This window comes from Stegostoma tigrinum, chromosome 23 (genome assembly GCF_030684315.1).
Source record: "Stegostoma tigrinum isolate sSteTig4 chromosome 23, sSteTig4.hap1, whole genome shotgun sequence".
In the NCBI taxonomy this organism is placed as follows: Eukaryota; Metazoa; Chordata; class Chondrichthyes; order Orectolobiformes; family Stegostomatidae; genus Stegostoma; species Stegostoma tigrinum.
In genome coordinates, this window is record NC_081376.1 from 49,170,988 (window position 1) to 49,182,559 (window position 11,572).

General features: G+C 41.3%; 1 protein-coding gene across 1 annotated transcript in view; it reads left to right on the top strand.

Annotated features, from left to right (window-relative positions):
• The window catches only part of dnah3 (dynein axonemal heavy chain 3), a 185,525-nt gene that overhangs the window by 59,126 nt on the left and 114,827 nt on the right, over positions 1-11,572 (top strand). Inside the window, exons 16-21 of the mRNA XM_059654174.1 lie at positions 2,326-2,470; positions 3,543-3,754; positions 4,693-4,784; positions 6,205-6,319; positions 9,375-9,491; positions 10,008-10,187. Coding sequence (XP_059510157.1) covers positions 2,326-2,470; positions 3,543-3,754; positions 4,693-4,784; positions 6,205-6,319; positions 9,375-9,491; positions 10,008-10,187 — 861 coding nt within the window. The remainder of the gene's footprint in view (positions 1-2,325; positions 2,471-3,542; positions 3,755-4,692; positions 4,785-6,204; positions 6,320-9,374; positions 9,492-10,007; positions 10,188-11,572) is intronic.

The following is an 11,572-nucleotide window of genomic DNA, read 5'->3' on the forward strand; positions in this document are numbered from 1 at the left end:
TTGCCAGCTCCACGCCATCCATTGCTACCCCACTCACCTACCACCCAATCTCACATGTGCAACAGGCATTTAGCTCACAGCTATGCCATGATAAATTTAAGCTAAATGCCAATTTTTCAAAAAAACATTTCATGGAATGTGGGTATCATTGGCAAGGCAGCATTTGTTGCTTATTCCTAATTGCCCCTGTACTGAATGACTTCTAAGGCCATTGCAGAGTCAGTCACATTGCTATGACTCATATCTAAGCCAAACTCAGTGAGGATGGCATATTTCTTTCTATAGATGGCAGTATTGAACCAAACAGGTTTTCATTGTAATTGATAATTGTCATGGCCACTGTTATTGAGATCAGTTTGTATTCCATACTTATTGATTGAATTTAAATGCCACCAGCTGCTATGATGGGATTTGAACTGACTTTCCCAGAGCATTTACCTGGGCCTCTGGATCATTAGTACAGTGACATTACCATTATAGAAGTTTACTTTGGGCATTTTAATTGATGTTGTACACTTGCCTGGCATACCTTTGCAAACTATGCAGTGCCTTTTACTTTACATAAGTGTCTGCAGCTCCAGGGACATTACCTCCTGCCTAGAGTTTCGAAGTCCTAACGTGTTTCCTATTTCTTCTCCTATTAGGGCTGGTTAGCTCAGATAGTGCTGCAGAATAATGCCGAAAGCATGGATTCAGTCTGTGTATTAGTTGTTACGCTTGTACGATCCAAACTAGAATGTGGTAATGCAGAAGTATCTCATGTGATTGGTTTGAACTTTGATCACTGAGGTAGTGTTATGGATAGACCAAACCGCACCCCCCTGAAAATATTTTAAGAAGGTTGCCTGGATCCTAACTTTTTCTTATTTTACAGGTAGATGTGAAGTGCATGTTCCAGATGTGATGCAACCGATCAAACCACTCGATGTTAAGGAAAACATAATATATTTAAACACAATCATTAAAATACAAACAAAAAAAGAGAAATTTAAAATAACTTAACTATTGGAAAACTTATTTGAATAATAGATACAGTACCTATTACTAATTATCTGTTCCAATACAGTAACATCCTATAAACACAGCCCTTGACAGAAAGGTAAATTCAGACACAGATTCTTACAGACAATTCTCCAATCCATGAGGAAACAACATCAAGGGAGATTTTTGAGAATGTAGCAGCTAGCAATCATCTTACTGACGCTCCAACTCTTCTGGGACCCAAACAGCTTCTGACTGCTGCAGCTAAAAAAAACTAGAAAGCTTAATGTGTGAGAACTGGCCACTCCGCTTCCATTATTACAACTGATTTAAAACAATCCTAAAGGCCTCCTCTGATTGTTGACTCAACTGTCTCCTGTAGTCACTCTGCACCTCTGCCTTTACACGCTCTCTTCAAAAACAACCCAGGACAAAATAACCTTTTTAAAATGACAGCATTGTCACAGTGTTAGCCTCATTCCAAACTAGCCTATGAACCAGATATATTTTCTGGTTTTCTGTACAGTGCACTGCATCACATGTCCTCAAGTATTGCAAACAGTTTTGACCTCCTTATCTAAGGAATAATATACTAACCTTAAAGAGAGTGCAACAGAAGTTGACTGGACTGATCCTGGATTAATGGGATTGTCCTATAAAGTGAGATTGAAAAAAGTGGGAGCACATACTTTGAAGTTTAAAAGAATAAACAGTTATCTCACTAAAGCAGCCAAAATTCCATCAGGGCTTGACAGAATGGGTGCAGTATGGATGATTCCCCATGACTGGGAGGGTCTAGAACCAGCAACATAATCTCAGAATAAGAAACAGGCAATAAAGGATGGAGATGAGGAGGAATTTCTTCACTCAAGGATGGTCAATCCTTGAAATCTTCTAGCCCGAGGGCTTATGAATCTCAACCATTGAGATTATTCAAGGCAGAGATTGTTAGATGTCTAGATATTAAAGACATAAAGAGGTATTGTGTAAAATTAATGATGAGTTAGAAGATTATGTATGATCTAATTGAATGGTGGAGTAGGCTGAGGAGCCAAATATCCTACTTCTGCTTCTATTTCACATATAACTGTTTTATTCAGTACAGAATTGTTACTCTTATAAACCAGAGTCATCCAGAGATCAAAACTGTATCTTTGCAAACTATCTAGTCCCTTTTACTTCACATAACAGTGTCAGTAGCTTTAATGACATGACCTCCTGCCTGGTTCATTCATTATTGGACTCAATTTAGAAGTCTTACATTTCATGTATTAAAAGTGTACCATCAATGGCTTCTTTGATGCCAGCCTTATCCATAATGAACCTCATTCTTTGCTTCTAAAGGCTATAAATAGAGAAGAGGAGCTATTGGAACACAAGATGACCCAGTTTCCTCAGTTACTGGTCACAGTCAGCCAGAAGCAGCCTTATGAACAGCTGTGGAACACAGTGTATGATTTCCACACCAAATCAGAGATGTGGATGAATGGTGAGTTTCAAGAGAATGACCAATGAAAGGAATAATTTAATACAAACTGGTTAAAACATTTGGAGTGAGTGGATTAGTCTCTCTTTCCCTGTGATCTGTAATGTAAAGGTAAAACTCTGACACCTTGAAGTTTCTGTGTAAACATTGGCGATATTTTTCTCTGATTCAGACAATGTTTTTCATTAAAACGGAATCCCATTTATTGAACTCTGTACAATTTTAAAATGCAATGGAATCAAATGTAAAAATTCTGTGAGTAACAGAGCTTTAATTTGGCTGCTTTCTGGGATGGCAGGACTGACATATGAATATAGACTGAATCTGTGACGACTACACATGCTGGAGTTTAGAAGAATTTGAGGGGGTGTATCTTATACAAACCTGTGAAATTCTAACCGGACTAGTCAGGGTAAATGCAGGAAGGTTTCTGATGGTGAGGGAGTCCAGAACGAGTGGGTGATAGTCTAAGGATATGGAGTAGACCATTTCATTCTGGGATGAGGAGAAATATCTTCACCCAGAGAGTTGGGACCCTGTGAAATTCTCTTTCGCAGAAAATGTTTGAGGCCAACGTATTGGATGTTTTCAAGAAGGAGTTAGATGTAGTTCATGGGGTAAAGGGTTCAAAGAATATGGGGAGAAAGTGGGAAAAGGGTACAGAGTAGGATGATCAGCCATGGTCATATTGAATGGTGGAGCAGGCTCAAATGGCTGAATAGCCTACTCCTGCTCCTATTTTCTATGTTTCTATGTTAAAAATTCTGTGAACTGGATGCATCTGGCTCTGGTGATGTTCCCAGAATTGTTGGCAATTTTTCATAGTAAGTTTGGGTGTGATCTTTTAAGTTAGATGGCATGAGGCAACATTGCAGAAGTGTGGGTAAGAAGTCTTTGTTACTCCTTTTGTGAATCACGGTGGGAAATTGACTCATGTTGAACAACATTTCGTACCTAAACGGCCTGAATTATTAGATAAATGGAATGGTCATGACCCAACTTTGTATATTGGCTGGAATAGCTCTGATCATATTACTAACTTGCTTCTGGAATTTCTACTCTCATTGTTTTGTAGGACCGTTTCAGGGCCTGGATGCTGAGGAGATTACCAATGACATTTCAACTATGTGGAGAACAATGTATAAACTGACAAAGACTTTTTCAGACATTTCAGGACCTAAACGTGTGGCAGAAAGTGCTAAACTTAAAATTGAGAAATTTAAACCTCACCTACCAATTATAACAATCATTTGTAATCCTGGCATCAAGGATAGACACTGGAATGAGGTAATACTTGTTTTTTTGCTTCCCAAAAATGTACTTTATTGATAGAATTTTTAAAAGTATATTGTAGAACATTTCAACTTCAAAACGCATTGAAAGTACAACAAAATTCAAATTGTCTCCACTTGGCAGGTTCCATTCTTTATACCTCAACACAACTATAACAGCTACAATATTTACAGTATACATTCCAGGTCAGGCATGCAGTCCAACACCAATGTATTTCAAATTGGAAACAAAAGAGCATGTGTTAGAAATAAACTCTTCTCCTAAAACCATGTTCTACCCTGAGACACATGCTTCAATACAATTTCAATATTATTGATGCTCACAATGTAAATTCCTTGTCAGGCACATAGCTGAAGGAATCCAACAGTCTGTAACTTTTTCCAATTGGCATGCCATAGGAATATATGAAACTCTGATGAATGTAGGGGTCCTTGATGTTGCCACTTCAATGTAATGCCACAAATGGGCATAATTTAAATATTTTCCAATTGTATAAGTGACAATTTGGCCTAGTGAATAATGAACTGATATATTGCCTTTTATGCTGTTACTGAATATAAAATGACGTCAGCTGGGTTCTTATTGAAACACAGTTGGACAATCAAGTCTGGCACTACTACAAATTCTTCCTCCATGAAGACGTAAGCTAGTCATACTTATTGTAAGAGTGGTGTAAGCAAAGATTTTAAGCAGAAAGATATTTGTAACATCTGAAGTAATTTATGAATGGGGCAATTTTGCCTGACTTACAATGACCATTCATGACCCATGAAGCAAAAGCCCCCATCCACTCCTGTCAGCAGGCAGTTAGGGGACCTATTGAAGTAAAAGCAAAAAGAAATAGAGAATTTATTATTTATTTTAGATATTTAAAAACAAACTGCAGATTTTAGTTTCTTTAAGTTCTGCTCTGACTGATGGTTTATTTTCAGATCAGCAATATTGTTGGATTTGAAGTGAAACCACAAAAAGACACCACCTTGCAGGAAATGCTAGAATTTGGACTTGCAAATTTCAGTGAGAAGTAAGCAATTCAGATAGTTACTGCCTTGTTTTTTCCTTCTTAGCTATTTCCTCAACACCTGAATGTTAACAACCCTAAAGAGACTGGACTGGCTACCAGATTTCACTGGGCAGATCTGAAACCAGTTCCTGCTCAGGGAGGAAAAGCCAATTTAAAATAAAACAGCAATACTTGGAAATAAGGGACAGCATGGTGGCTCAGTGGATGGCACTGCTGCCTGACAGCACCAGGGATCCATCTTTGATGACTGTGGAGTTTACACATTGTGCCTGTGTCTACATGGGTTTTGTCACGTGTTCCAATTTCCTCCCATAGTCAAAAGATATGCGCGTTAGGTAGATTGGCCATGCTAAGTTGCCTATTGTGTCTAGGGACGTGCAGGCTAGGTGGAGTAGCCATGGGAAATGCAGGATTAGAAGAGGGTAGGTGGGTCTAAGTGGGATGCTCTTCGGAGGGTTGGTGTGGCCTCAGTGGGCTGAATGGCCTGCTTCCACACTGTAGGAATTCTATGATGTACCCTCGAATCTTTCTTTCTTCTGCGTGTACCTCTGAGGTCAATGACCAACAGTGACTTATGGAACAGGAAGTCAATGTTGCTATCCATATTGGCACACCAATTGTCGTACACAGAACATTGGAGTGGCTGCCTGCACACAGTTTAGCGGTAACGTTGCTTGGGAATGAACATACTTGTCATGTTGAACCTACATTCTGAAGTATATAAGGCAGGTGGTAGGTGAGGTCATGGTAGTGTCCCTGCCTTTAGCCCAGAAATTCTTGGTTCAAATCCCACCAATACTGAAATTGTCATACAACAAGCCTGGACAGGTTGATTTGGCAGACCTTTTGCATTGGGGGTGTCCCCAAATCTGAGCCCGGAGACCTGGGTTCAAGTCACACTTGCTGTAGACGTGTGACTCAGCAGGCCCATTAGCAAATATCTAAATAGAGGCACTGAGAGGCTCTTGTGTAGTGGTAGTTTCTCTACCTCCAAACCAGGAGGCCCATATTCAACTCCCACCTGCTCCAGAGGTGTGTAATAACATCTCTGAACTGGTTGATTTAAAAAATACTTTTGAAATGAGTAAGACCAGTGTGATACATTCACCAATTTTACTGTTTTTGCAACTGCCAAGAATGTCACCTAAAGTGATGACCTGTGCTCTCCCTGTCACACAGAGTAAAGGATCTGTACCATGACCTCTTTGTGATTGTGATGCTTGCCTGAGGAACTCTTTACGTGAACACAGAGGAGCACGAATCTTACTATACCCCTACATTATGCCACTTACAGAAGTTCTGACATCCTATAACAATGAGTGTGTTTCATGTTTTCATATTTTGTTGCTGCTCTTTATAAAATGGAGTGTTTTTCCATATACAAACCTTAAATTCCATCAATATTTACCAATGTATCTAGACTGGAAGAGATTGGTATAGCAGCCAGCAAAGAGTATTCATTGGAGAAAGCTCTTGCAAAGATGAAATCAGAATGGGTGGAGTTAGTCTTCAACTTTTCAAAGTATAGGGACACGGTGAGTATGTTTCAAATCAAAAGAGTTGAAAAAAATGATCCTCTTCACATGCAGGGCAAATGTTTAATATTGGTTGATTAACCCTGAACAATTTTGCTGAAAACTTGGCAACTATATTGAGCCTAGTCATAGGGTTTGCGCTGTCCAGTAAGTACCCTCTTTGGTACTGCCAGCTGAAATGGTTGCTCTCAGTCACAGTGGCAACATGGCATCTACTGCTGAGTGCAGTGTCAATGGGCTGGGGTTAAGGGAAATTCTCAGATCCTAGCTGAGGAAAGATGACTGGGCATTGGAGGAAGTCTGCAGAAGGTTCACTAGGCTGATACTGGGTATGGAGAGATTGTCTAATGAGAAGAGGTTGTGTAGGTTGGGCCTTACTTGTTGGTATCCTGGGGAACTTGACAGAGTGGATTTGGAAAGGTTGTTTTCCCTTGTGGGAAAGTTCAGGACAAGAGGGTTAAATTGCACATTTAAGACTGAGGATGGCATGGTGGCCCAGTGGTTAGCACTGCTGCCTCATAGTGCCAGGGACATGAGTTTGATTCCACCTTCGGGCGACTGTCTGTGTGGAGTTTGCACATTCTCCCCATGTCTGCGAGAGTTTTCTCTGAGTGTTCTGGTTTCCTCCTACAGGCCAAAGATGTGCAGGTTAGTTGGGTTGGCATTGGGAATTGGAGGCTTACAGTGATAATGTAGGTGGTTAGGATGATCTTCAGAGGGTCAGTCTGGACTCGATGGGCTGAATGACCTGCTTCCATACTGCAGGAATTCTGTATGGAGTCATTTCCTTTATGCAGAATTCTTTTTGCAGAGGGCTGTGGAAGCTGAGTCATAAAGTATTTCCAAGGATGATACAAATTTTTGATCAGTGTGTTATGGGAACAAAGCAGGAGAATGGAGATAAGAATGATCAGATCAACCAATGATCTAATTGAATGGTTGAACAAACTCAATGGACTGAAGGGTCTGCTTCTTCCCCGAAGTCTAATAGTCTTATAAAATGGTGAACCATATTCACAGTCTGCATTGCTCTCCCATAATTCTCCTAGGAAATATTTGGAGCTGATCTGTATTGTCAGAAGCTTAAAAACTGATCTAATGGCCATTACCTTGGGTAGTCAGCTCACTGTAACATTCACAGAATCTATTCATTGGGCCATCTGACTCTAACAAGCTTCCAGCAACTTTTCTGTGTAAAATGGTATAACTAGCACCCCAATTGCAGTTGAGGGACAGATGGGTACTGGTGTTTTTCTTGGATGTGACTGGAATAGGTCCTTTTAAAAAAAGGGATTTTTTTCCACTTCTACACAACCTGAAGGGGAACAAATCTCCCTCATGGGATCTTCTACCTGAGGCGAGCTGTACCAGGTGACCCCTGTTTGGTGTTTGTGACTTGCGCATCAAGTTCAAAATATCGGCAACTAGGCTTTAGAATTCCATTCACTTTTCCACCTCCAAATGACCAGTCAGCCACTGAAAAGTTAAAGTTAATCTTGAATATCTTTGGAAATTGGGTGAGACTAGGGTTAGTACCTGGATTAATTTACCCAGGCTTGGTGTGAAATTATCCGCTGCCTCACACTACTGTGGGTACCTTTATTACAACAATGGGCTGCTCAGCAAAACATCACAAAATGCAAGGCAATAAAATGTGAGGCTGGATGAACACAGCAGGCCAAGCAGCATCTCAGGAGCACAAAAGCTGACGTTTCGGGCCTAGACCCTTCATCAGAGAGGGGGATGGGGGGAGGGAACTGGAATAAATAGGGAGAGAGGGGGAGGTGGACCAAAGATGGAGAGTAAAGAAGATAGGTGGAGAGAGTGTAGGTGGGGAGGTAGGGAGGGGATAGGTCAGTCCAGGGAAGACGGACAGGTCAAGGAGGTGGGATGAGGTTAGTAGGTAGCTGGGGGTGCGGCTTGGGGTGGGAGGAAGGGATGGGTGAGAGGAAGGACCGGTTAGGGAGGCAGAGACAGGTTGGACTGGTTTTGGGATGCAGTGGGTGGGGGGGGGGAAGAGCTGGGCTGGTTGTGTGGTGCAGTGGGGGGAGGGGATGAACTAGATTCAAAATCTCCCCTTCCCCTACTGCATCCCTAAACCAGCCCAGTTCATCCCCTCCCCCCACTGCACCACACAACCAGCCCAGCTCTTCCCCCCCACCCACTGCATCCCAAAACCAGTCCAACCTGTCTCTGCCTCCTTAACCGGTCCTTCCTCTCACCCATCCCTTCCTCCCACCCCAAGCCGCACCCCCAGCTACCTACTAACCTCATCCCACCTCCTTGACCTGTCCGTCTTCCCTGGACTGACCTATCCCCTCCCTACCTCCCCACCTACACTCTCTCCACCTATCTTCTTTACTCTCCATCTTCGGTCCGCCTCCCCCTCTCTCCCTATTTATTCCAGTTCCCTCCCCCCATCCCCCTCTCTGATGAAGGGTCTAGGCCCGAAACGTCAGCTTTTGTGCTCCTGAGATGCTGCTTGGCCTGCTGTGTTCATCCAGCCTCACATTTTATTATCTTGGAATCTCCAGCATCTGCAGTTCCCATTATCTCTGATACAAAATGCAAGGCAGTGCTTTTCCCTCTGTGGGATTATAGTGGATGGCATCTTATATGGTTGTATCCAAGCAGAAACATTTCTTTTGAAAACTAAGGGGCTTTTTTTTTACTGAAATAACTGCACAGCAGCCGGTATCCCCTCACCAAATCACCCTTTATTTACATGTGCACAATACACTGGCTGTGACCAGCCAACCCAGAATCAGTCCCTGAAGTGAGGAGTTTCTCTGAATCCCCATTTTATGTCTGTCAGCCAGGGCTTCCTGATTGGCCCAGGTTAACAACCCTAGTCAAGGATCTCATAGTCAATGAGATCCAGCTGGTTCCAAATGCTACAGTTACGTTACTGTAAATTTCAATTATTTTGAAAATCTAATTCTATGTCATAACCACGGCTCAGAAGCTTTACCTGCATGTGAAGTTGTAGATGAATTACACTGAATACTATCACTCACTGATAAGATACCTTATTGCAACCTGCTACATTTTTCAGAATATAAGCATACTGTCCTCAGTGGATGATATCCAGGTACTGCTAGATGACCATGTCATCAAAACTCAGACAATGCGTGGGTCTCCATTTATCAAGCCTATTGAAGCTGAGTGTAAGGTAGGTACAAATAGATAAAGAAGGCCATTTGGAGCACAGCTATACTAAACACAATGAACTAGGAATTTTTTGTCGAAATGCATTTTATTAAGTAAATCTACACCTGCAGCTTATCTTATAATTTAAATTGAATTTGCAGTTTGATGGGAAACAATTGATTTAGGAAAATACATTTACCAGTTATGGGCACAAAGCTTTTAAAAGTATCAAAAACATGATAATTTGAAGCCACATTTTGAATGTCTTTCCATGTTTTTGGTACAAGCTACCCTTTAAAAAAGTTTGCTTAGGTAATAAGAATATATAAATCACATTTTATTGTGTAATATGTTCTTTAAAAAAGATCAAATTCGTCCAAGCATGATGGATGAGACATTTTACTTGATTGTTATAGAAGCTTGGAACCAACAGGAGTAGGCCAATCGGCCCTTCAAGCCTGCTAAGATAGACCACACTTCAGTTATCTTATATAGTCCTAATGTTTTTTTATCTTTTTTGTAATTTTTAATAACTCAGGTCTGGGAGGAAAAGCTTATCCTCATGCAGAATATTTTAGATGCCTGGTTAAAGTGTCAGGCCACCTGGTTGTACCTTGAGCCTATCTTTAGCTCTGAGGATATCATTGCTCAAATGCCCGAAGAAGGTCGGAAATTTGGTATTGTAGACGGCTACTGGAAAGACATTATGGTGGAAGCTGTAAGTACATCATCTGTTCGCTATAGGGATGTTTTGAAATGGAGGTAGTGCAACCAGTGGGGAAGTGATACTGAATCCGGATCAGTAATCCATAGGCTCAGGCTAATGCTTTGGGACATGGGTTCAAATCCCACCTGTTTAGCTGGTGAGATCTGAATTCAGTTTTTAAAAATATCCAGAATTAGAAGCTAATCTCAGTGACGATAATTATGTTCATTGTTGTTAAAAAGTCATCTGGTTCACTAACATCCTTTTAAGGAGGCTTTCTTAATTGGTCGGTCTGGCTGACATGTGACACCGCTTCCACGACAAAACGGTGGACTGTTAACTGCCCTCTGAAAGGGCTCAGCAAGCTCCTCAATTCAAGGGGCAATTAAGGACAGGCAACAAGTGATGACCTTGCCAGCGATGCCCACATGCCATGCAAGAATGGGATGAAAATTTAGAGTTTAGGATAGTTAAATGTTTGAAATCTCTTTCCCCTCCTTAAACCTCTGACAATGCAGGAGGTTTTGCTGGCTGCCCAACCACTTCCTTTTCTGGTGGTGGCACAAGCTAGTGCTAAGCATGACTTTTTCTTGTATTTACTTTGCAGTTGCCCTTTTCAAAAAGCTATTTTCTGTTTCCCTCCATTCACATTCATTCCCTTTTCTGTTTGCAAATCTTTGTCAGTCAAGGGAGGTGATAAAAAGAAAGTACATGTTAATTGTCCTCTAATTTTAGGAAGCACCCTCTTTTGTTTGGTGCTGTAAAAATTTGGATCTACCCAGTGGGAACAGGAGGGTGCTTCAAATGCAAAGCCGTGGACAATTTTCAAAATGTCAACATGCTGCCAGTATGAGTGAGGTGATAAGGATATTGGTTCCACTTTAATGTCATTGTCAACCCAGTAACAGTAGATGCGAATACACAGCTGTTGTGGACATAGTTCCATCTTCACACTGAAGATACGTTCCATTGTGTTGTGTACCAGAATACACGCAGATAGGATCTAATGGGTCAAAATGAGATTCCACCACAATCTGGAACTCCTTTATTGGACTGTCTGTCACTCTACAATTACCATCAAGCGTGGTGACCAAATCTCGTTCAATGAGCAGCAGCACTGAGTGGATTTGAAAATGAGATACCACCTAGTGAAGCTTTGGGATTGCATATATGCCTGATTTACATTTACAGCATCATCAACTAGTGCAATCACATTACAAACCAGAGATTGGATCTTATTTTCTCTTTCTACATCCAGAAGTGCTATCACACACAGTTGAATGGCTTTTATCACCATCAAATCATCTGGCACAATTTTCACCTGTTGGCTACCATCAGCAAATCCACCCTCTTCTCTGTGTTTCCAATTGACTAATTTACATGCAAAGCCCATTGAA